The 27,067-nt window shown below is 39.7% G+C and overlaps 1 protein-coding gene across 1 annotated transcript in view; it reads left to right on the forward strand.

Moving 5' to 3' along the window:
* The window catches only part of ADAMTS12 (ADAM metallopeptidase with thrombospondin type 1 motif 12), a 145,211-nt gene that overhangs the window by 101,789 nt on the left and 16,355 nt on the right, over positions 1-27,067 (forward strand). Inside the window, exons 14-19 of the mRNA XM_077171820.1 lie at positions 3,910-4,031; positions 6,672-6,924; positions 8,229-8,370; positions 15,745-15,871; positions 22,527-22,737; positions 24,799-25,947. Of these exons, the coding sequence (XP_077027935.1) occupies positions 3,910-4,031; positions 6,672-6,924; positions 8,229-8,370; positions 15,745-15,871; positions 22,527-22,737; positions 24,799-25,947 (2,004 nt within the window). The remainder of the gene's footprint in view (positions 1-3,909; positions 4,032-6,671; positions 6,925-8,228; positions 8,371-15,744; positions 15,872-22,526; positions 22,738-24,798; positions 25,948-27,067) is intronic.

Raw genomic sequence — 27,067 nt, forward strand, 5'->3', positions numbered from 1 at the left:
TCTTTGCACTGGAGGGTGCAGATGCTGAGGGTGGAGGATCTGGAAACATCTCTGATGTTTCTAACAGCCATTCATCTCCTGCCCAGAATTTTGATAGGCCTAAGTGACCTTCAGTCATGCAAATCTGTGGTAATTCACAGTTGTGATTGTGAGAGACTGACATTGTACTGGAGAATTACACAGCTGTGTAGTAGGGAAGGAACCATTTTTTCTCTTACTGAAAAGCAGATTACACAACTTGGATTTTTATGCAGCAACTTCACTGCTTCACACTATGGTTCAGCTTTCTCCTCCCACTGCTAGTCCAACAGGACATTTGATTCAGACCCATATAGAAAAATTACAAGATAAATTACTGACATCAGGACACATTTCTCTCCCTTCAAGGCAATGTCATGGCCAACATGAAGTAAACATGTTTTCTTTATTTGAAGACTTAGCGGGGGAGACAAGACCTTAAAGTTCAGTATAGCATTCACATAATGGATATTCAAGCAGTGCCCTTCAAGGGTATACCCTTCAGTGACAGCAAGGACTTTTTTTATCTGCCTCCCACTGCCAATCTGACACAAAAGCCTCTCCCTCTGGAAATGGAAAAAGGCCAATATCTCTGGCTGTTTTCCCTTTAGTCACTGAGCAGCAGGAAATAAATTGTTTCTCCTTCTGTCATTCAGCTGGGCAGTTCAGGTCATTGCATCTGCCTCTGCACTGTGTGCTGTGACCAGAAACAAAGCTGATCTCAGATGCATTAGAAAGGGCTCTTGGTGAGTGGGACAATGGCAAAGTGCTGCAGGGAGGGATGCTAAGTTGTGATGCCCATGCCATGGCACACAGTGGTTCCTGTAACACAGCACGGTTCACAGGCAAAGAGTGCACAAGGACATATATGTGTAAAAAAAAAATCAGAGCCTAATTGCTGCTGATATTCTTTCCTGCTTTATAACCTGCCTTAGTCTCCAGAACCCCTTTAGCAACTGTTTGTCAGAAATTCATCATGGAGTCACAGCATGGTTCAGGTTGGAATGGACCTCAAATGTCATCTAGTTCTGGACTGCAAGTGCCCATTAATGGGTCATATTAATCTTCTGGAAAGTTTGAGGTATGTTTAGAAAATGCATCCACAAGAGTAAGAATAATGAGGAAGGCAAGTAAAAAGAAGAATGACGCATTTTGAAATTATTCTAATGGATGGCAAAAATAATGTGGTATTCACTAGAGTAATAAAGGAAAACATGGTCTGGAAATTAAAGTTCATGGAAATTAAAGTATCTGGAGTAAATGAATGCTGTTTATTCTGAGACATGAGAATATTGCTTTGTGATGGTTTTTAATGGCTTTGTAAGATGAAGCCCTGCTGTTATATGTGAAGGTCATGGCAGCACCAGCAGCACCCCAGGGCTGAGGAATAAAGCAAAGGCTTTATTTACTATAGCAGAGTAAATTTTCTGCCCTACCTCATTCTTGAGTATTCCAAAACCCCAGGAATGTGTAGGAATGTTGCATGTGTAGGTACAGCTCATGTCTGATCAGATACAAACTGTTTCATATATCAGAAGAACAGTGAAATACAAACTTCTGCTGCTGTTATTGGAAGGGACAAAGGGATTCCCTTCACATCACAGTGATGCCATATTTTGATGCCACAGACCTGTTGGTAAAGGAAATGGTCAAATGGGAAAGGTCTGAGCTGGTGGAGTACAGCCCATGCAGAAGCACAGATTTGCCAATCCCAAAGGCAGGGAAGGGATGATACTGTGTTGCTGCCATCTCAGTTAGAGCCAGGGCTGCAGCTGTTCTAATCAGAACTAATTAGTTAAACCCTTGGGGGTTTTTACACCCCCCAGTACTTGGAAGGGAAATTTGCTCAGTGATATTCATTTGAAAGTATCTGATTGACAGTGTGAAATAGATAAATTAATTCTGTGTGCAGCCTCTCAAACAAGAATGCACAGTAAATAAAGAAGGACAGAAACCTTTTCCAAAACATGAATTTTCTACCAGAAAATGATAATTTGGCAAAAATGTACAATTTGAAGACAAGTAATTTTTAGAGAAGTTAAAAATACAAGCTCCCAGCAGTCATTAATCATATTTTCTAATAGGAAAGCACAAAGCACAAGAGTTTCATCCTCAGACTTTCCCCACCTTTCTGTTCAAAAATATATGTGCATAGTATACAAAATAAACTTCAAATTCGATGACTCTCCAGAGTGTTTTATTATTTCTTCGGTCTAATAATGAGCCAGATAACTATGGCTTCCCTGTTTGCAGATGATTAACAGATGTACTAATAGTACAGTAGATGTACTGTGGAATGCATCACTGAGAAAACAGCAACACTTCAGCCTCTCTAAATTATTAGGAAGTGTTAAACTGGTGAAGAGACAGATCTGAACTCCTGGAAAGATAAAGAAACATCCTGTTTGTGTAGCAGTGGCATCTGTGTATTCTGAATAGTTGATTAAATCCATCCTTGGTCAAATAGCTGCATACTTGGATGCAAAAAGTTGCTAACATATCGTTATCTCTGTAACCTTCTGTACTGCTCATAAGTGTGTGCAAGACATTACAAAACATTTCATTTTTTGAAAGTGGCTTTTGCTGAAAGGAGGGAGAAGCTAAGGCTGCTGCAGAACTTTTAACATGGCTCTGACTTTTCAGAGCTGGTGTGGAAGGTGCTGGATATGAATTGGCAGTAAGTGATGGATGCATCTCTTTTCAGAATCTTTTAAGTGATGCAGTTTGGCACCATCTGTAGCTTGAGGCCTTTCTTCTATTTCTCACAGTTTCTCTAATTGTTCATTAAATCATTGGTACTTAGACAAATGTTCAGGTATTTCTTAAGCTGAAAATGATAGAAAAACACGAGGGAATGCAGGAGCCTGTATACCTGGGTTAGTCTAATAGATGGATTTTCCTGTTAGAATCCTCCAGAAATACACAGTAGCTGATGTACTGAAGATGAAATAAGATCAACGTCGAAAGACGTTCATATATCAGATTTTCATACATCAAGAGGGTGCTAGACAGGTTGGCAAGTATAGAACCTGAAAGCTTATTTTGAGAAAAATCAGCTGAGAAAATGGGTTTTGGGGTGATTTTATGATACTGTATCCCCTATCTCAAATCAAGACAAAACCTTGATATACTACCAGGCTCCTAGCTATTCATCACAGGCCTCCAGGTATCTTAGATGCTATTAACAACATAAAGTGTTGGACTTTATGCTGTGTTCTGCAATCCTGTCTGTTTTTGAAGAGAGGCAGAAAAAAAATCCCAAAACGAAATGCAAATTCTGTTGAAACTTAAAGACATTAGAGTACAGAATTTTTGGGTTGGGCAAAGAAATATTTTCCTGACTCAGGATGAATACATTTTAGTCTGACTTTCTTCCTGTAGCAAGCATAAACTGGAAAATTAGTTTTTGCTAGAACTTGACCCACTGTGTCTGGACCTATGCCCTTATGCTGGCAAGCTGGAGAGTCATTAATGTAAAACTTCATGCTTACTGAATAGTTTCTCTTTGCCAGAGGAGTTGACTGTAGTAGAGGTCCTTTGCTGTGAGATGGCCGCAAAAAGCTGGCAGAGATTTCAGTTCTGTTACTGCATTGCATTCCCAGGAACCTGTGGATGGCTCTATGACATAAGAAAGCAGACACAAGTCTTAGATATAGTGGCCAGTCCCAGATAATGAGGCCATTTGGGTGGCACATTTGTGTCTCAAATGACCAGTCACTACTGTGTGTTTTGTGACATGGTGATTGCTATTGTTGGTTGGTTTGTTTTTCACCTTGGTGTAATACACTATACAGGATATATACTCCCCTGCTCTGAAGTGCAGTGATAGATGAGCTCTGAGCAATTCATTGTGGAGGCTGCATTTATTCTGACACTGTTTTTTCCTTCTAGGCTGTTGGCTGTGATTATGAGATAAATTCCAACGCAACAGAAGACCAGTGTGGAGTTTGCCTGGGAGATGGCTCTGCTTGTCGTACAGTGAAGATGATGTTTAATCAAAGTGAAGGATTTGGTAATTTGGATTCCTTCTTTAAATTCTTCCATTGCTGAAATCATTTCTCTACGTAAAAATGATTGAAAGTGGTTCTTGTTGAAAACTGAGTGATCATCTGCAGGGGAAATTGTAAATGGGTGTTATCATGTGAATCAGTGAATCAGTGTTATCATGTTATCAGTGAATCATGCTTCTGCCAGAAAAAATGCATGCTCTGTGCCTAGTCAGATCTGGTCATCATTTGATTTGCAATGCTGTGCTAATGCCCTGAGTAAAACTATTCTTTGCTCACTGAAGTTGGAAAGGAGAAACAAGTTCTTCAGTCCTTGTAGAGCTCTGCATACAGCAAAGGTTTTATTAATTTGTTCATGTCTGTTTTGGGAGCATATAGATTTAATTTTAATTAAAAAGGGAAGGATTAATAGCATCTGAGGGTTGCCAGTTCACAGGTGTGCAGAAGCACCCACATAAGGTTGCTCCAGGATTTAATGAGCCCAGTGTAGGTAAGACAGCTGACAACTTGACTGTTACTGAATCTTGGATCTCTAGATCCTTATCAAATGAAACCACATAACCAGGAACAATTCCATAATATCCATCCACAGAATTTTAAAACAAAAATTTACTATGTTGAGTGACAAGCTCAAAAGCTTGCTGCTGATTAGCTTTCCTTTCAAAATCAGATAATGTTTATTGGGAATCAGCAAGAGGCTCTGGGAAATCAGGAAGTGATTTAGCTGGTGGGGAGGGCCAGGGAGAAGACAGAAGATGATATGAATGAATGTAACTGAACGAATGGTAACTTCCCTTACCAGACAGTTGCAATTTAAAATAAGGTTTATGAGCAGCAGCAGGTGATTCAGACAAAAATAACTATGCAAAATCTTGAAAGGATATACTTGTTTTTGTGTTGCAATAGAATACTAATTGTCTTATAGTTTTTATGCTTTGCGTTTTGAACAAATGTTATTCTAATTAAATAGAAAAAAAAACCCAACCAACCCAACCCTACTGTAAAAGGACACCAACATTTCAAAGCCAAGCTGCCAGGATGTGACATAATTAAGATTTTCCATGCTGTGTTAATTTGTCCTGGTTGTAAGTATGCCTTCTAATCAAGCCTTTAGTTACATAATCACACACTGTATTTGTAACATGTCTTCTCTTCACTGAATGAATAGAACATTTGGGAGAATCATTAGACTTGGTTACTTACAGTAGACCTAGACCACTGATTTCCTGAATAATAGAAGTGAGCTTCCAGATTTTCTTACTTTGTTCACTTAGAAAAAATTGATTAATTTAGAAAAAAACTGTTTCAGTTTCCACAGTCAGTCAAAGAGACTTGCAGAAGGTAACTTTCAGAAAATGCTCCTTCTTAAACATCAATCACTGGAAATCCATATATATTGTTATATATTATCCATCTAATTAGGAAAGACCGGAAGTGGACAGATTCTATTTTGCACCACAATCAGCATAGGATATTTTAACCAATATTTATTATACCACAAAAGAGCTGAAAAGAAAATCAGATATTAAAGACTCTTGGGCACTTATTTACAGCAGCAGGTTGTTGTACAGCACATAAATAGTTCTGGTGGGAGAACATTGATACTGAAGATTGCTTAGCATGCCCAGTGTGGTTTATCTCACTCATGTGAGTGAGTAATCAAAGGTGAAAAGCTCATTTCACAAGAAAGGTGAACGGGATGTGACTCTAAGAATTTAATTCATGACCTCAGAAAGGTGTGATGAGAACTGGGGAAGTCATGTTCCAGTCTTGAAGTAAACCAGCACAAAATGCAGCTCACACTCACAGTGGTCCAGCTTGTAACAATGTTATCCATCTAATTTCTAGAGCTCAGCTAGGGGCAGGAACAAGAAAGCTCCCTGTGTTCGTGTTCAAGTATCTATGTGAACTTCCTATTTTTACAATTTAGTAGCAACAACAATAGCAGCTTCCTGTAAGGTGAGAAGCACAGTGTCTGGTGTCACATGTTGCCTGTGATGTGAACAGAATTCTGTAATAGATGCTTTGGGTCATTCTTAACACACAAACCAAAAATCCCTAAACAAATAACTATCCATGAAGAGCCCTTGAACTTTGTTATGAAGATTGGTAGTTTACAAAAAAGTGCTGAATTTATAGTAGTAATTTTAGGCATTTGAATAACATTATTTTGTTGTTGTAGGGCAAACAGTCACAGAGAATTTAAATGGCTTAAGAGAAGATACATGGAATTCTGTGCACACCTGTACATTGTGTACAGATGAAAATGTTCTTTGCAAATTGAAAAAAACCTTTCTCACAACAGGCAGGAACTCCCTGGCATTTCTCCAGATTACAGTATGCCAGAGTCCTTGGGCATGGTTATGGAAATGTTGATGCTCATGTGTGGAGTAGATTTCCCCTGGCACAGCTTTGAAAGTCATTCACCTCCACATCCCTTACAAATGCCACTGGCATTGCCTAAACACTATTCCCCAACTGATACTAGAAACCCTGACTTGGAAAGTCACACTGTTAACAAACTGAAATACAAGCTCTGTGACAGCACATTTGTGTATTTTTTCAAGCAAAGCTGTTGTTTTAATCATCTTACAAATAAGTAAAATGCAGTGACATTTCTGTTGTTCACCTCCATTAATTTTTCTTGTCTTTAGGATATGTTGATATTGGGCTAATTCCAAAAGGTGCAAGGGGAATCAAAGTTATGGAAGTTACAGAATCAGGAAATTTCCTTGCTGTGCGAAGCAAAGACCCAGAAAAATACTACCTGAATGGAGGCTTTATCATCCAGTGGAATGGTGAATACAAAGTGGCAGGCACAATATTTCAGTATGACAGAACAGGGGATCTAGAAAATCTGACTGCTCCAGGACCCACCAATGAATCAATATGGATTCAGGTAAAGAGGAAATCAGGAGCAGAACCTGCTAACTTGCATGGCAGCAGAATGTGCTGGGGCTCTGGAGCTGGGGCTGGGAAAATATGTATATTGGTATATAAAACACTATTAATGTGCTGTCTTGAAAAAAAAAGAAACAGTTGAGCTGTTTTGGAGAGAAATAAGCACTTTGCTTTTGAGGGTTGTTCATCCTGCCTAAGAACTCAAACCCTGCATAGTACTCCAATATTTGTTAAAGGCTGATATAATCCTGTGCTGCCCCTAGTTGGTCAGTCCTTTGCCCAAACTTCTTGCACCAACTCATGGCTGTGATGTGAACCAGATCCAGATGAAAAATAAGTTGTCACAAAAAGGGAGCTGATGTGAGGCTGTGAACAGTGAGAGCTAGGGACAGCTGGCAACAGTGACAGCTTACACAGAGCAAGAAAACATACAGCATTATATAGATGGGTTAATAGCTTGTGGTAAGTGAAACTGACCCATTTAACATCCACAGAGGCTGATTTGTTTCTTTCATGTTGCTTTATGGATTCTGACTTACACATAACCAGTTTCTGTCAGTTCTGAGAAAATAGTTTGGAATTGGCCTTTTGATCTTTGGAAGTGTCTCTCATGGCTTGTTTGCATGTGTGTCCACCATGAAATCAAAAGAAGTATTAGAGGTGTGATGGGAGACTACTTTCACACTTTGAATGTCTGGTGAGAAGACAAAACTAATGAGTGCCCAGACTTCACTTTTAGCACAATTGGGAAGAAGAGTAAAAGTTTGTGGCTGAAGTATTTTTTTCCCCTTAATGATGTTTACTTTCTCCCTCTCAGGTGAATTTCTTGAGTACCCCTTCTGACCTGGAAATTTTTTTTCTTAATTCAGAAACAATGAAAAATAATTTTAAAGCAGTATCTGAATAGCATCTGTAATTTTCTGACCCAGAGGTTGTTTTGTAACAGCTATTTCAGCAGGTAGTAAAATTATAACTAATAATGGGGATAGGCAATAGCTCTTAATCAGCAGCATAGGGATGCTTTGGATGGACTTCACATTATCTTTTCTTATAGTCAGTAGAATACCAATTATGGTGACCCATTTATTCTCACCTGTATTTGCAGAAATGCATGGTAAACAGCTGTATCTTTGAAAAATTCATGTATGCCACTGTCAACAAAGAAGTGGAAATTTTGCAAGTCTGCTTCTCTGAACTGGTAGCAGACCTTATGGGCAGCTTTAATTATTCCAGTTTCACACTTTGAAAGCTTTTGACCAGTAGATTATTAATTAAACCACTAATAAACACCACTCTCTCCAGCTGCTTTTTCAAGAAACTAACCCTGGAATCGAGTATGAATACACTGTACGCAAAGAAGAAATTAATGAGAATGAGATTGGAGAGCCAGAGTATTTTTGGCAATATGGAGAGTGGACAGCCTGCAGTGTTACCTGTGGAAGAGGTAATTCCTCACTTCCCTTTTCTCTTACTGTTTTCCTTCATTACAGATGTAATCCTCAAAGAGGTAATGTTCTTTAAATCTGCATTTGGTGGGAAATAAGATCACATGGTTACAAAAATAATGTGAGGAATAACTTGTTTACTTTAAATGAGGCAGAGCCCTGGAACAGGCTGCCCAGAGAGGCTGTGGAGTCTCCTTTTCTGGAGATATTAAAAATCTACCTGGTTGTGATCCTGTGCAGCTTGCTCCAGGAGACCCTGCTTTAGTGGGGGGGTGGGACTACGTGATCTCCAGAGGTCCCTTCCAGCCCCAGCCGTTCTGTGATTCTGTGAATAATGTATTTTGACTTCTAAATAAAACAATTTAAAATTGCATAGGTCATTATGTTTCTAAAACACCTGCCCTGAAATTCTCAGCTTCTGTGAACCAAAATAAGAAGGCACAGTTTTCTTTCCATCATAATTTTTGGTCAATACTGTTCACCATAGCCTTTCCTTCCAGCAATACAAATTTATGACCTCCTATTGTTTCCCTATTAAGAGTTTTCTATATAATAACTACAAAAAATACTCTTCCTTTCTGTCCTGCCTTGACAAATAATAACTCTTTTTTGTCCATTGTTCAATAGTTACTTAATTGCAATTAGTCTTGAGAACTTCCATGTCTTTGCCCGTTTGGCAATAGCTTGGGTACCACTGCAGTTATACTGTAGTTCTGTGCAGTACATTAAACCAGACAAGGAGAATGATGACTGTGAAGTAGGATTTAACAACAGGTCTGAAAGTTGTGGCTTCTGGTAACTCACACAAAATGCTACCAGGAGAACTTCCTCTGAAGTAGCTAACATCAATGAGATAAAGTTAATATTTATAGTAAACCAACAATAAGGATAAAGAGACCAAGTCTTTACATTAGTAATTTTTTTAATCCATCTATTTTGTGAATAATTTTGAAAATGTGACGAAAATGTTGTATATGAAGGGAAGTCTGAACTTGGGGGTTAGGAATTGTAGCCTTCTGTCTGAATTAACTCTTGATTTTCACAGGACAGTAAAAGAATTCTGGAGATACAACCATAACATTGTTCTTTGACCATTCTGTACAGTGTGAAAAGAGTAGAAGATCAGTGTTACAACCAGACCAATAATATGAGAAAGGCCTTTTCTAATGCTAGAGTATTGTTAATGGTTTTTGGTAATTACTGCTTTTTTAACTGCTTTGTGGAAGAAAAGAAAAAGGACAAACAAGTGTTGTAACAAACCCAGTTGTGATTCTAAAAGTAGTGATGATTGCAGGAGTAATGTTTTTAAATCTCTTCTGTGAGGGAAGACACTAAAACAATGTATTTTTAGTGGTTTGGACAAAAGGCATTTTATGACTTAATTTTATAAGATTAAAAGAAGAATTTTTAGAAGCCTAGTGTACAATATCCCATCCCAATAACGTCCACATATTATTTTAAAAATATTTATATATATATATATATATATATATATATATAATCAACATATTATGGAGATGTGTGTTCATTCATATGTATGTATGCTTGATTAGATAGATGCTGTGATTTGTTTTCTGGGGTGTTTTTTGAGAAGAGTCTCTCAGCACAAAACTTGATGTGCTTTCTGGTGGAGAGGCACCCACCATTTTCTTTAAATAGGTGCACAAAACAAGTGGTTTTGCTTAATTGTGTTCTGTAAGTGTTATTTCTGATACCTGCGTAGTTCTGAGTCATATTTAATGTAAAAATTGTTGTGATAAAAAGGGGAGAGGAGGGGAATGTGTTAGTAGACTGTTACGCTGTTTTGAGGTTCTTTTTACATTAGCTGCAGTTTTCCCAGAACTGTTTCTAGGTAAATTGTAGCCCCATGTACTCTCTTCTGGCTAATTGACTGTGATGTGGCTTTGATTTCTGCCACATGGGTTACTTAGATAGATAACTGTGGTATGTAAAGTCTTTCAGTTTTTATCTACTAATTGACTTCCTCTGTTTGCTGCATTTTTGCTCTTAGTAAATGTTTTTTTGAGCTTACTGCCTTTGTAAAAGTAGAAATCATGTGTTTCAGACAAGATTATGGCCTTGGTGACATCATTTGGAGGGGGAACCAGGAGGTGCATCCCAGTTCATGAAGGGCACAGACACCTCACCAGTTCTCTGCATTCCTTAATGGACAGAAGAAAAGAAATTAATAAACCTGTAGTCTTCTTTCCTCTGAGATACAGATGTCTAGAGAAGTAACTGGACAGGTCTAAAGAAGGATGTAGTTTGCTGATGCAGTGATGCAGTCAGGGTATTGTCTCTCACTCTCTGCTCATTAAAACAGAGAAATCTTGGCACAGAGCTCCAATGCATCACTTGGAGTGGGGAAATCTGATATGCCAATCTGCCTGCAGCTCTCTGCAGGTGCACATTGTATTTGGTTGTGCTCTGGGCCTTGGGGATGTGGACCAGCATCACTGTTCATAGCACCACTAAGGCTGGAAAACACCTGCAAGATCAGGGAGTCCCAAGCCTTGACCAAACACCACCTCATCAACTAAACCATGGCCCCAGGTGCCATATCCAGTTGTTTCTGGAATACTCCCAGGGATGGTGACTCTACCATTTCCTGGGCACCCTGTTCTAATAGGGTTTGACTACCTTTTCAGTGAAGAAATTCTCCCTGATGTCCAACTGACTTCCATAAAATTTCCTTCTGACTTCCACAAAACTTCCTTCTGGCTGTGAACAATGCGATCGATTTCATGTGAATGTTCACTCTGTTTAGATTCAGAACTTATTGCTGTTGGCACTAACACACTCGTACCAAATCACTGACATTTGAACTGTTCTGAGGAGTTTATAAGATAAAAGTGCACTGAAGTGCACATCATCTTCTGCTGTGGGTGTGCTGCAGGACAAGTCTTATTGAAGATAAGCCTACAGAGAGATAAACAAGAAAAGCTGTATTTATTTAGCCTAACACAAGTAGTGAATAGCATTTTAGTAAATCGCATTTAAGGATTATTACAATTACCATTTTATAAACAATAAACCAATATTTTTAGGATAAAAAGGAGGACCAAGAAAGATGAACTCTAACTTTATCAGCCACAGCCAGTGGGAGAAATTGATCCTTACCTAGACTTCTGTTCTCTTGGCAAACCTGGACCTGTAAAAGATCCAGCACAGGTCCTTTCATCACCACTGGCCAAAAACAGCAATAAATCCAAGGCTACTTTAGCCTTTGGTAGCTACAGAAATCAGGATAATACAATCAAATGCTTTCTGGAGCCAAGAAAGAAAATTTGCATTAGGGAATAAGAAGTTGGGCTGCAATGGACTGGTGCAGGAAATCTTCATCAGTCCTAAGAGAAAAAAAAGTGATTTTAGCCCTACGGTGCAACTCCTTATTCATGGGAAATGTACCTGGAAAAAGTCCCAGTGATGAATAAGAACTCCATAGAGTGAAGCCTATTTCTTCCCAGAATGAACCGAGGGCAGCGCCCTGGACATATTTTCCCCCAGATTCTTGGCCTCAAGGTTGCACCATGCCGTGCCCTGATGCATATCCTTCTCCTGATCCTATCCTTTTCCACTGCAGTGGAAAAACAGAATATGTTCTCAAATGTTCTTGTGGCTTCTTTCATTTCCTTTGTATGTGCCCACCTATTGTAGTGGGTGGCTCTGGCCAGTCTACTGTAACACCACTGAATGGAAAAAAGTACTCAGAAAAATCAAGGATTTCTGTGGCAAGTATACCTAATCCTTCCTGCAGGGAAAAGGAGAACACACTGCAATACCTGATATTCATTTACAATGTAGAAAATAGATAAGTAGTTACATTGCAATCCAGTTCATGGCAAACAAGCACCAAAGGGGATAATTTGTAGTAAAAGCCATAACCCTTTCTCTGTCCTCAGTGCAGGACAGGTTGAATCTCTTCCTGCCATTTGCTTTATGCTGAAAGGAATTGCTTTGCAGTCAGAATGTGTGCACACTGGTGTCCTGCAAACTGCTGCACCCTCTGGACAAGAGCTGTCCCACCAGAGCCTGCTCTCAAGACAGCAGGTAGAGCCTGTAAGCTTTTTTACATGCAGATTAATTTAAATGTGTCACTGAGGTTCTTTTCTAGACCAGCTACCTATTATTCCTTCTTTAAATAATCACGGAATGGGTTATATTGGAATTACAAGTGTAAATACTTCCTGCTTGTCTAAAGGCTTCGGTCTTGTTACTTAGAACCAGTTTTGAGTGGCATTAAATGTAACAAAAAGCATAACACAGCACAGCTGCAACTAAGGGAGAATATTAGCCAATATCAAACCTTTGTTTCTCCACAGATAGTATCAGTAATTGGCAGATTTTCAAAGCTCTGCTAAAGGACTTGACTCTAAGATTCTTTTGGGGGTTAATTGTTACGTGCCCTCTAAATCCTTTACAACTTTTATTAAGGCCACTCTTCAAAATTATTTCCAAGTGTTCCTAAGCTTGCAGTGTTGGTTTTAGAATACAAAGGTCACTGTTTGCATTGACTGTTGTGTGTCTTGAGTTTTATAGCACTGGAAATGTAAAGATTGGCACTTGTATTCTGTGCATAACTTGTGCATGCACAGAATATAATTTTCTCATTCAAATACAAAGTGAACTCCTTGCAGACTAAGTGCACAGCTCAGATGATTACATGTTCAAATGAGCTCTAAAGTCAAATATGCATGTTTTCTCATACACTTTTCATATACTTGCTTATGATCCTTCATTTCTGTTGTTTACAGCCCAAACTGAGGGCTTTGTGGAAAAAGATTTCTAATCTCTCTTTCAAAAGCCTTTCACACCCTGATGACTTTGAACTGGTACCTTTCTTTGCAAACCAAGTGAGAAATCAAGGTATCTGTGGGTCAGCCTCACATCTAAAGAGTCCTGCATTAGGGATGAAGTGTCACAGGGAAAAAGAAGGAATCTCTGAGCAGATTTAGTGAAATGAAGGTTATTCTCTGATCTGATGATTATCTTTCTTGGTTTCTCCTATCTTTCCCAGAAATACTTGTAAGGTTTTTTTTCACCGAGCTGAGATAATACATATCAGGTGAACTAATCAGCATTGAGTTCAGAAAGAAATAAAAGTGGTGAGGGGAGGAAAACAGCTACCTCTCAAAGCCCTTTAGAAAAAAATTTTAGGTTTCAAATTTTACTGAGGTTTCAGTATATTTAGAATTTTTAATCTGTGGCTTAGATACGATATTACCCTCCTAACTTGTATAACTGTAAATACTTGCTGGGGCAGGGTCAGTAGTGACTAGTTGTCTTCTGCAGTGTTTTCTAGTTCAACTTGCTCAAACTGATAAAACCATTTCACTATGTCATAGCATGTAAACCTACATATATGTGTGGGTGTTGCTATATTCCTTCTAGCTTTGGAGCTGAACTTCCAGAGATTTTGAAACTACAGTGGGAGTTCACATAACTTTCATAAGAGGTTGTTTATTAGAATAAACTGGTTGTTTATTAGAATAAACTAGTTCATTGATGTCAGCTGGTCCTTTTATGAGAATGTACAGCTTCAAAGCAAAACTTTTGCAAAGGTTTATAGGGACTTTAAAATGAATTGTAGCAGATGAAATGACACTAAAAATTTATCAAAGCAAAAGATTTCTTGTTGTTTGTATTTGGAACAGCAACATATCATGATTTTGAAAGTAACAGAAACATTTCTGACAACTGATTTGTTTACAGCTAGCAGAAAGATTGTTGAATTTTCTAGTCACATTTATACCAGGGCATAAAAGAGAGCACTGCTCCCTGGGAGTTCTGTGCTGAGACAAAAGGCTTTCTCCTGTTTGAAGTCACCTATGAATAAGAGATCACCATGTCCAGGCTTACTGCAGTCTTGCAGCTGTACCACGGACCCTTGAATGCCTCAGTCCCTTAATCTTCCCTTACAGGTGATACTAATCACTGTTCTAGAAGATCAGCCTTCATATCTGACTGGAGCAGAGTCAGTCATCAAATCTTGTGCTGTAGTCAGTAATTGTTTTATATGTCTGAGTCAGAAGCCTGAAAGTAATCAAAAAGTGAAAGCATTTCCTCACATACCTGATGTTCTCAGGTGTTAAAAAATAGGGATGTAGGTTTCCATTGGTTTCTATGAAATGACCCAAATAGGCATGCAAAACTCTCTTCTATATTCTTGAGCCAATGCAGGATTAATGATTGGATTTGTTGATCCCACAGGGCTTTTCCAACCTTAACATTTTTATGATGCTATGAGTATACAGATGAATATATTAATATTTCTCAATTATTTTCTGTGGATTGCTGTACTTATCTTCCATGTAGTTTCCCATACTAGTTATTAGGAGGCCTGAGGAAAGGAAAAGCTTGTTTCCTAAACATACTGCTAAATAGCCCAGCACTTATCCTTGATGCCATGATAACAGTGCTGTTAGGCCCTGTGCATCCCAGGAGGAAGATAAAAGTTCTAGAGATGCAGTGATCTACCAGTGTGTATTAATTGATATGAAATGAACAGCACAGTTAATGAGAGTTAATGAATGACTTTTCAGTCTTTTTAGTCCTTAAGATTTGTGTGGACTATTTTAATGCCTCTATATCAGTCTCACTGCAATCTTTCAAACTGTAATATTGCAGTACTTTTGTTTACATTGGGTTGCAGCCAAAGATCTGCCTCAAATTATTGCAGAGCTATGGGGAAAGCAGGCTCCAGGAAACTGGATTTCTTTAGATTCACACTAGGTTAGTGTAATATTTTGATTCATGTTTCTTTCTGTTAAATGAATGGAGTTTTGTATAAATGGAAATGTTAAGAAATGACCCAAATGGTTTGTGTGAATTGTTTTTGTGTGTCTCTTCATAATTGTTCTTTGCCTCTTGTGCTGTATGTTGCGTATTATTTACTTAGAAAATAGAAGACATTTTTCATCATTGATTTCAAAATGTGCAAAAAAAGTCAAAATGTGCACCAAAACTTCTTAAAAGTTGAATTCATGTTAAGAGTCACAGGATTATTCTGTGGCTCTGGTTTGTGTTCTGCTTAAGCAGCCTTCCCAATGAACAGAGAAAAGGTCAGCAAACCCAAGCTTGCTGTGAATAGCCTGATGCTGCTGTGTTTCCTCGTCTGTGTGGGTAACTGGAGAACCCTTCATAGCCATTTAAACCCACTCGAGGGCCTGCAGGAGCCCTTTCCTGAGGCTATCAAAGCCATTAAGGAAAGTGCTTTCTAATCTGTCACTTGACTCTGATCCGATCCAAGAGAGCTCTGCTTAACCTTTCCAGCTTGACTGAAGGATGCACGTAGCTGGGGATTCCTGCAGTCCATCCAGCCCAGGGATGACTGCTCCTCTCTCTCTCTCTCTGTGTGTCTGTCTCTCTGGCAGGGCTGCGGCGGCAGATTGCGCGCTGCGTGCGGAGGGCGAGCGGAGCCGTCAAAAACTCCTTCTGTGACCCAGCCACGCAGCCCAAGGGGCGGCACAAGAAGTGCCACGAGCAGGACTGCCCGCCCAGGTAACAGCTTCTGGGGGCTCTGGGGGTGGTGAACAGCATCCTTACTCAAAGGGAGCTGCTCCTGATGCCAGGCTGGCGTGGCATCCGCGGCCTTCCATGGTGCCGTGGTGAGGGCTGCCATGCGTTGCAGAGCAAGGTGCCAGAAATTGTATAATAAACAAATCAGAAGTGAGCCATCCTGAGAGGCTTCTAAGTCAAGTTACTGAGCAGTCTGTGCTGGCAGAGATTGTTCTCTCATGTATTTAGATATTATTTTTGTTCAATTTGGGTATGGGTGTGCCTGAAGACCATATAGGTTTTTATTTTGAAACTGTATCCTTGCCTTAGTGCAAGTGAGGTAAGAAGAATTACTGTGTGTTCCAAAAACAACTAGCAGAGCCTTTAGATGTTATTTCTCAGTATTTTTTAATACACCTTTATGTACACCTTCTTTAATACACCTTTGTACACCTCCTTTTTATGAGAGGTGATGAGTGGAAATGCTTACTTCTAAAACTAATTTTTATACTTTCTTTGTAATACAGTACTTGGCATTTTTTATTATGTTCCTTCTTATTTATAACTTTGAGTGAAGTGCAGTTCTCTTAATTCCTTGATCACATGGGAATAATTCTTTCCTTTCTCATAACATTGTCTTTATATTCATCTCTGGTCTTTCTGTGCTACCATTCTGTGCTGCCATTTTAGCATTTAGTAGGGTAAGGAGGACTAAACATTCCAGGTGCCTGCAGAACTGTGGGCTTGTATAACAGGCACAGATTTGCTGAAAGAGATCAATACTGATTTTTGTTTTGTGCTTTAGGTACTTTGGTTTGTCTTCTGTTGTCTTTGAAAGTTGTTTATCATGCTGTTCACAAAGGTACACCAGTCTAGTAATTCTAGTTAAATCAGAATCAAATTGAAGCAATGAATCCTTGGGGTTCATGGTGTTGCATTTGCCACCAGTGAATTTCATGAAACTTTGATGTTAAAAGTTCTGTGTATTTGTTTTATTAGTTGTTTCCAAGTATCTTCATAGCAGTATGTGATGCTTCTGTGGGATTTAGGTCTTTGTGCTTGCATCATGGTGTACCAGCTGCATTTCATAATTCTTTGTAGATTGCCAGGAAATCAATTGAAAGTAGACCAAACTTTTTATTATTTGACTAGTTAAGAGCTGGGGCTACCCATACACACTGAGGTGTTTTTTCATGGGACACATAAACTGTACTATCAATTAAAAAATTCCCAGTTAACTCAATTTATGCCATTTGCTCTAAGTGACAACATTATTCAGACCTGCTCTTGAAAGTGAGAGAGGGGAATTTGTTTATTGTTAAGCAGACTACACAATGTCATACATAAACCAAACTCTTCTGCAGACCAGGCAGAAAAGCTCTTGTGTGCTGACAGCCTGTGATGCTTCCTCACAGCATTCTGTGCTGCAGGGGAAACCAGAAGTCATCCTTCTGAGGACAGCAAAATCACAACAAAGTGCAGTGCAGGAAAACCATATGTATTTAATTCTAGAGTCATGTTGCATATTTATTTTTCTCTTAGTAACACAAAAGTGACTGTAGGAACTTGACCAAGGGACTGAGTCCCTGTGCTGGCTCTCAGCAGGGCCTACATGCCTAAGGAGGAATAAGTCAAATCAGATTTCTTTGTAATGCTCTTCCAGCTTCCAACTGGTTTTAATTCAAGGCATTTCCAGAGGTTTTTACAGCTTGTCTAATCAGTAACCTCCAGTGAACCTCACTCATCCAGCCTCCTTCTGCAGCCTTGAAAAACTTCTCTTATATACAACTTCCTCTATTATATACAATGTCCTCCTGAATGCTGGAGGCAGGTGTGACTGTCCCACATGGGATTACATGGGATAACTGAGAGTCCACATGGAGCTACTGAGGACAAAGTGTTCCCTAGAGAGGTGGCTAAATTCTGTGCCAGAGGTGAGGACAGTGCTGTTCAACACAACCCTACAGGAGACCTTTGTTTAGTGCTGCAGCCACAGAACTGAAATTGTTGGATGACCTTGCACTTCTCAGCAGTGAACCAGGTGCTTTAGAGTAGGTTCTATCAAAAAAATTATGGCTGTTCCCTACTAAAGCATACTGATGAACAACATGCTACTAGAACACTAAATAAGAAATAGATAATTTATCAAATAGAAGCTACAGAAAAAGAATAAAATGGTTGTGGCTCTCACAAACTAGATCTTACCCCATTAATCCATTTCAGGAAGTCAGTTGTCAACTGTTAAAATTACAGATTTAAAATTATAAATTTAAATTACTTCTGAGAAGTCTAAGCCTTAACATGCTTGCCAGCTGATTTTCTCTGTATTTATTTTATACTTATTATTACACTTTCTCCTAAAATAATTCAGAGGAAAATGAAAAAGTAATTTAAAATATCACAATACATGTACGCCATGCTTTGATTCAGAGCAAAATAAAGGTGGCTGGACAGCTGAGAGTTAAAATGTCATGCATGAGTGGCTACTCATGTACTGCTTCAGTGATATTGCTTAGGTGAGTGCATTGAGACTGTAGCACAAATTCCTGCTTTTTTCCAGGTCATGCTATGGAGTACAGTTTCCAGTTGAATGTTTCTTTGGTGGGCAGGTATTTAGTCCCATAGGTGTTAAGGTTAAAATCAATGGATACTACTTGAAAAAGAATGAGATTTTAACTACTTGTAGCATTGTGAATAAAGTTTTACTTTCCTCTGTATAAAAAATTGTCTGGAGCCTTTTTAACTTGACTATCCACTTGAACAGAGTAACCATAAAAAGATTATTTTAAAAGTATTTGGAATCTGCTACTTTTTATCTGTTGTTATTTCATTGTCCTGCTTCCAGACTGCTTAGTACACTTCCAATAGCGTAATAAGAATGAGAAATCTAGTTTCTATTCCAATCCACAGAGAGAGAATCCATGCACCATTGGTACTTGCCGTGCCTGATGCTGGACAAATACATAAAGAAAGCCAGCAGTCTCTCTTTAGGTGTGACATGCCGTGATGGGAAGGAGGGAAGTTTTGACCCCATGGCCCCAAAATTCCATGTTATTGCTTTTTCCAATAGGATTCACACATCATTCACCACACATCTTCTGTGTATAGCTGAGGACTATGTCACAGGCTTTTGAGCTCTGCCTAATTTGTTACAAGCCTTAGAAACCCAGTTTGTGAGGAGAAGATAAGCCTCATTTTAGGCACCTGAATGCCACCTGAAAGAATGAGATTTTCTTCCTATCTCTGTCCCAGGCTTGACTGCAGAAGAGCTGAACACTCACACTGGCAGCTCAAAACTACCTCAAGTTATGTTTTCACCAGACAGGCTGCTCTCTGTTCTGACAGTCTGAGGAAGAACAGTGCTTATGCAAATTAATTACCTAAATCGTGCATTTTGCTTGTTTGTTCGTTTGCTACCACAATCTTTCTATGCCATGCCTGCCTGTGGAGATAAGACAGTCATTTCAATTTGCAGGGATCTGTTGATGCATTAATACTTAAGAACCACTCAGTTACTGTAGCAGTAAATGCCAGAGGTAGAATCAGAAACCAGAGGTAGGAAGAAGTATTGGGTGCTGACTCCCATGAGGCTGGTTTAGTGTCCACCAGCTTATCCCAGTCTCTGATTACAGTCTTCAGCTTGGCTGGGAGATCCAACATCTTGGCCATTTCCTCTCAGAAATTCCATGTTTAGAGCTCAGATTGCTGTGTTAATTCTGGATGTGTGTTTGGCAGTCATGTCCAGTTCTGGTTATGCCTCTGCACTGTGAGGAAACAGCAAAAGCTCCAAGATAAGCAGAGCTTGGCAAAGCAGTCACTCAAGTATTACTCTCTTCTCTGTGGTCCAGAGTCTGCTCTGGGGCATCCTGTACCAGAACAGTAAAAAAGATGTTGGCTGTTTTGCCATCCTTGGTTTGCTTTTGTTCCCCTTAGGCTGAGATGCCACAGTTCAGATCCTGAAGCAGAAACCATGAAGAGACAGGAGCACAGGTGATTCCATGTCAGGTTTCTGACTCTTGGATAATTAGGCATATGCATGAAAAAGGGTATGAAAGGATGAAAATAGGAAAACACAACATCAAAAATTCCAGTTAGTGTTAAGAGTAAACTTCCAGTTAGAGCAAGTTTTTTTGAAATTACCTGCACTGAGTGAGGAAGAAGACTACGGAAAAAAATTGCCTGGCTGACTGTAGTTTTATTTTGATCATGAAGTTGGAATAGAATAAAATCTTAATTCTGGGGTTTTCTAACTATGGAGCACCTGACTTTTTTGACTACTTCCACAGCTTTCAAAAGTGTTTTGTGTGTGACAGTTGATCACACGCCATTACTGCTGTTCAAGGTAGGTTCTGGGGTAAGCTCTGATAATTTATTGCTTAGAGATTGGTATTTCAATGTACCAATTGTTGAACCCTCAGTCAGAGCCATTTGAAAATGCTGAGGGGGAAGAGGTGTCAGTTTAGCGTATCTGTACCTCGAAATATGTAATCTGGTCCCATTAAAATTAATAGAGCAATTCACATATTTATGTTTCATTTGTGCGGAAATGTCAGCAATTTACAAGATTATAGAAGAGATAAAATTGTAAAGAAGATGCAAGAGATGATAACAACCCTGAAATGGCTTGATTCAGGTGGTGATAATTTACTCCTTTTTTTTTTTATTGCTGTGTTCGGCTGAGGTGTACTTGCTTTTTATTTACTTGTTAGAGTTACTTTGTTGTTTGCAGACCTGGAAGAGCAAGAAACAATCTGATGGAAGGCAAGAGGAGGAGAAAGATATTTTGGGTAGATAATTTGGTATATTTTTTAGTTTAATTTTGAAATATTTGTTTATTTGGAAAGATATTTTGGGCTGTTTTTTAGTTTAATCTGGTCCAGAGACTTCACCACTGGGTTGTGGTGGCAGTGGACTGCATTCTGGAGCAAAGCAGTCAGTGCACTTTGGGGTAACTTAAAAGCAAATGCTGTATGTATAGATTACTAAACAGGAATAAGATGGGTGTAGGTACCACAGAGAGGACCAGATGGCTGCACAAATAAGCTGTATTGTAGCTTGTTGGCTCTGAGTCTTGGTTGTTTGGGTTGTTTTTTCTTTAATTATTGGGAAGAGATACCAGTGCCTTCCACATCAGTGGCAGCTCACATGCAGTGGAAGTGAAAATGAATTAAGGAACATGGAAACTACAGTAGGGAGGGGAGAGGGATTATCAGCAGAGACAAAGCTTAAAAACTGTTATAAATCTGAATGCTGAACTTTGATGTATTTATCAGAATGGGATTATTTTGTCTCTAAGTTCATGGACCTAAAAAGAAAAAAAAAAAAACAACAAACCAAAACCAATAGAATATTGTTGGTTGTAAGCCAAAAGCAATTTTTTCTGCCTTTTTTAATAGAAAGGTGTATTCAAAATATATTCCTACTTTGTTTTCACTGTAAGCCTTTGTTGTGACCTCCTTGAAAACTCTGGCAGAAGCAATATTGTTTAGGAGCTTTTGTGGCTTAGAGTTTAGAGCTGGGCCAGATTTTTCAAGCAGCAGCTTGAAGTTGTATTCTTGCTTAGGGCATGCTTAACTGAAAGAAAAATGCTTTTCTTGGTTTGATATTTTTTCCTTCTTTTTTTCAAGTATAAGGTTAAATCTTCAGGTAAATGTCACAGTTGATGCAGGGCTTCTCAAAATATAGAAACCCAGAAATTTTTGCTCCTCTTTCTTAACACAGAAGGCAGATAGCAGATATGCTGATGCACAATCTGCTCTGGATCAGCATGAGAAAAAATAGTTGGATGGTGCTGGAGAAATGCTAAGGTGAACCAAATGTAAGGGGGACAGCTCTTGTAGGTAAGGTGTTTTGCACTGGAAAATACTGTTATAGAGGAAAGTTATTCTCAGTTTGGTGGAAAATTACGTACCATAGTATGAAAGACTGATTTTAATCATGACAGAGACACATAAGGGGCTCGTTTCTACTTTGTTGAGGAGTTAAGCATGGGAAAGTCCAGCCTAATGCACAGAGGGACAGTGTTGCAGGGCACTGATCCCATGCAGCACAGCTCTGACTAATCTGGTTCTGGGGCTGTGTGCCTCACTGCTTCCCCTAATGGGAAGAGGCCTTGTGGAGGGAGGTAACCCTTGTGGAGAACCAGTTTGAGTATTTGTGCAGTACTGGCTGCTTAGATGTGGGTAAAGGGATGTTTTCCACCTCTGTGCTGTCATTACAGACTCCCCAGTGATTCTCATTTGTTAACTCTTCTGTACTGACATAGCAATAAACAGACAAACAATGGGATAGAGTAAATAGATTACTTGCTTACAAAGATTTCCTAGCAGTTCCTGAGATTTGGATTTGAAGGACTACCTACTCAGTAGATTTTTGCACTTTATTGAAGCATAATGCTTATTCCTCACTTCTGGAAATCCTGTCTGGAAAATCCATGTCTGGAAATCCTGCCTACTTCTGTCTTCTCTCTTTCACTGACTGGCTGGTACTAGAGCACAGGGTGGATGGGAGAGCTTGAGTGATCTGAACCTTATGTGAAGAGCATATATCTGAGCCCAGATTTTAAATTACCGTCTCTTTTTCTTGCAGTCTCTGACCTTTTCCTTGGTGTGCTTGTGGTGGGTTGTTTTCTGATGTTTCTCACCCTGCTGGTTTTCAGGTGGTGGGCAGGGGAGTGGCAGAAGTGTTCAACCACGTGTGGCCCAACAGGCCAGAAGAAGAGAACTGTACTGTGCATCCAGACAGTGGGATCTGATGAGCAAGCACTGGATGCCACAGAGTGCCAGCACCTGCTTAAACCAAAGACCCATCTGTCATGCAACAGAGATATCTTGTGCCCATCTGACTGGACAGTGAGCAACTGGACTGAGGTAAATTCATGTTAGCTGAAACAATGAACTTTTTCTCAAAATGACCTATTATAGTCAGCAAAAAGGACCAACGACCTGCTGTTTTGCCTTTTAAATTTTTTTCTAAAATACTTTTCTATAGTTTAATGTGTTCACAAATCCTTTGTGCAGAAAAAAACCCCACTCCTGCTTCCTGAAGACTTTGGGAAGTGTTGCATGTTAACTTGCTGAGCTTTTGGGACTGTAGAATGTGGTGTGCGTAGTGCTAAAGAGTCTGTGAGAGCAGTGGCTGCTGTGGGCCAGACTAGGGGGATGACTACTGTCATCTCTGTAGGTCAGCAAAGCATTTTCAAATTCTTTACATTCATATCTCTTGCATCCAAGACTCTCCCTTTTTTCCCATAGCTTTGGAAACACATGGGAATTGTTCAAAGCTGCACCAAGAGACGTTCAGGTTGGACATTGGGAAACCTTTCTCTTCTGGGAGGGTGGTCAAACCCTGGAACAGGCTGCCTAGGGATGTGTTCAATGTCCACAGCCTGTCAGTGCTTAAGAGAGCATTTGGATAGTGCCCTTAGCAGCATGCTTTGACTTTTGGTCGGCCATGAAGTGCCCAGGCAGTTGGAGTAGGGGTTGAGGGTTGAGTTGTTGAGGGTCCCTTCCACCTGTAAATACTGTCTTCCCTTCTTTTTTGAAAACTCCACTCTCATCTTTCTCCTTCATCTTTTTTTTTAATTAGACTCACTGCTATGAGAACAGAGTCACATACTGAACTAAAAAAAATCTTGTGACTGTATTGGATTCGTTTATGCTGCTCACAAACTATCATCACAAAATATTGATTTTTTTTGTTAATTGAGTAACCCCCATGTTTTAAATACCTGTGAAAAAATAGATTGAGCTCACATGACTAGCAATACAATTATATAGGAATGGCACACGGCGTGTGCTCACGTGCAGTTGGATTATATTTACAATTTACTGATAAAAATGCATTTTTACATCTGCAGAAACTGGACAGAGAGTGCAGGTATTTCACCTGCACAAATGACAGGAGCTGATGAACCTGTCTACTGTGAGGCTACACTGGTTGCTTTCCTGCTCCTGTTGCTGCAGAGCTGATGTTTTTCGGCTGTGAACAACAGAGTGCTCCAGCAAGACAAGGTTACTGGTGTTTCTACTGCCCTGTGACCCAGACTAGCTCTAAAATGAGTTAAATGTGTCAAAGGCAGTAAAGTCCTGGGAAAAGGAGAGTTCATCCCTTCATATTGAGCACCTGGTTAGGCTTCCTTGCTTCTTAGGAAGAATTCTTCCAGTAGGTTTTTTTGTAGCATCTCCACTCCTACTCAACCAGTCATCCAGACTTAGCAACTCCAACCGGAGAAGTGTGATTTTATAAAATCCTTAGCTGAGGCACAGCTGCTGAAGGCATGGCTGTGCCTGTGGGCCTGAGGATGAAAAACATCACAGAAAAGAAAAACCACTCCTTATCTGCATCTCCTTAGCTCCCAGCACTCTTTATACACAGCAGTGCTCTCATTTAAAGAGAAGCCAGGTTGGCTAATTACTTTCTGTAGTCTCTAATTGAGGACAGACATGCTAGTAGCTCTGGCAGCAGTTCATGGTTGTACTAAGACTGAATAAAACATCCATTTCATAAAGTCAGCAAGGGTCTATGAGCTGCGTGGATCACCCCAGCAGGTTTGTGGCCCTGTGAGCAGCACTGAGCCAGTCAGGTGTGGGTTCAGTTCCAGGTTTTTAGTCTCTATTTTTATAAATCTGGTGAAAAAGGTATTGACTAAATGACTTTGTGAGTCAATGAGGAAATCAAATTCCATCATATTAATTTAATATTTTGTCTTTATCTTGTAGTCGTTTTTCACTACTATTTCCCCAAGGTGACATTAACTGTTGAAAAATTTGGAAAGAACTCCATGGTAGCAGAACATCACTAGAATGAAAGGCTTGTTCTCCAGGAAAAGCTTTGTAATCTGTTATTTGTCATGATGCTTCTTTATTATAAACAAATGCCATCTGATACTTCTGTGCAGGGGAGATACATTGATTCTGTTTCATTTGCAGTGCACAGTCACTTGTGGTGGTGGAATAAGGACTCGTAATGTCACTTGTGCCAAAAATAATGATGAGCCATGTGATACTTCCAAGAGACCAAACTCTAAGGCCCTGTGTGGTCTTCAGCAATGCCCTTCTGCTGGAAGATTTCTGATTCCCCCACAGGCACCCAGAAGAGGCAAGATCATAATCAGAAAAACAACTGCTGATCCTGAACGGAGTCTTCCTCGCAGAATACCCAGACCAAACCCCAAGTTCCATACAACAACAAAAATACCCAAGCATGAAAGTGTAACTCCCTTTTTGCCTACGTCCTCTGGTTTGGTCAATGTCTCAGGAAAAGAGGGAGCACCCAACAGGACATTACAAAGTAATTTTGCTGAATCAGGTGATGTTTACAATTACCCAGTTGTTTCTACTGAAAATAGCTCATATCAAAATAGTACTTCATGGCCTTTTCATAATAGCTTAAGTACTGAAATTATAAGGCATGCTGAAAACACCTCTAAAAGTGAGCCAGTTTCTACTGCAGAGAGTGAGATGCAAAGAAGTGAGGACACTCCTGTTTCCTCTTTTACCAGTAATCCAGAAATAACTTCCAGCTATGATTACTTAACTGAAGAATCTGACAACACTGATGGGCCACTTGGAGTCAGCAAGAAAGCAGTTGATCTCTTTTACAGCACAGAACTCAACCCTGAAATCAGGACCAGAAGCACAACCTTGGACACTGCCTTTCCTGTCACTCAGAATGAGAGTGTGACTTCTCAGACCCCACCAGCATCTCCTCACCAAGACCTTTCTGTGCTCCATCCAGTTAGCAGCACTGCACAAGAGCTGCTATTTCCAACAGCAGCAAACCATGTCAGTCTTCAAGTTGATGTTCCTGTTGTGGAGGTAACAACCCCACAAGCACTGGTTACAGAAATGCCCACAGAGCTTGGTCATGCACCCAGAGACCAGACTGACAACAGAGAAGAAATAAAGCTGCCTGACACTGTAACTAATAGCACACAATTCTCAGCTCCCAAGCATGCTCTGAACAACCAAAGTGCAGCATCTGAGGGTGTTTTAATGAATGTCACAGACCACAGCCACATAATAACATCCAACAGTTTGCCCAGTGATGCCTACTGGATAGTAGGCAACTGGAGTGAGGTAAGTTATTTTTTGCTCGTAAGAAGTGGAGAGTGTGAGCAGCTGTCTGAAACGCTGCTGAGGAAATGGAGTTTCTTCATTTGTCACAATTTTCTGAAATCAGTATCATATATGTAAAATACCACAAAAAAAGGTGGTAACTTGGGATATCTAAGATTAGGTTGCTTACAGAGAATGAATATAGTCATCACAGGGCCTGGCCATAATTTACCAACTTTTATTTAATACCCTTCCCACTATAAAGTTTTGTTTTTATGTAAACAGAGTTCCTTTTATGCTAAAGGATTTTATATTTTTGATACCTAAAGTGAGAGATGTTGGTGTCTGAACTAATCATCTCATTTTTTGATGGCCTTTTTTACCAAGCTAAAGAGGGTCAGATCTGGAAACCTCCTAGTGCTGATCTGCCTCTCTGTCTCAGTGCTGATGGAGAATGCTATCCAAGGTCTGTTTCTGTGTACCTGTTTGCTCTTGGGTCTGCTGGGAATGATTTACAATCATAGAAATGCAGAAATTCAGGGCCAAAAAGGACAGCATGAGGTTACTAAATTCAGTTGGAGACATATCTAGACCCCTGAGATGCAGTGGGATACAGACAGTGGGTAAGACCCCTGCTCTGTCCTCAGAGCATCATCACTTGTTCAGGACATGCACACCTGATGGCAGTTTGAGCTTTCATCTTGTGCCTTCCTGTGGCCAGGTGAGAATGGCCTTAGCTTCCCTTGTTCTAGTGGGACAGGTGAAGCATTCCCTCCCGCCCATATCCCTGTAAGAGAAGATCTGCTTTTAGATCTGCTTGAGTGCAAGACCCTACAAGAGAAGATCAAGGGAATGGTTGTGGCCCCAAGCCCCCACAGCCTGAGCAAAAGCCTGTCATGCAGAGATGCTGCTGTCCCACTCATTCATCATCCACCTTGAAATAATTTCCTTATAGGTAGCAAACATCTTCCATACTGAAAATGAGGGTTCTCTTCTTTTATATGCATTCTCTTCTTTTATATGCAGACTGTGGAGGAAAATTGTTTTAATAACTCTTTTGGGGTCTGATGTCTAAATTCTTTCGAGATTTTCCTTGTGTTTTTTAAATATCTAGGGACTTTTTTTTTTCTTTTCTGATCTT

Source organism: Agelaius phoeniceus, chromosome Z, assembly GCF_051311805.1.
Source record: "Agelaius phoeniceus isolate bAgePho1 chromosome Z, bAgePho1.hap1, whole genome shotgun sequence".
NCBI lineage: Eukaryota > Metazoa > Chordata > Aves > Passeriformes > Icteridae > Agelaius > Agelaius phoeniceus.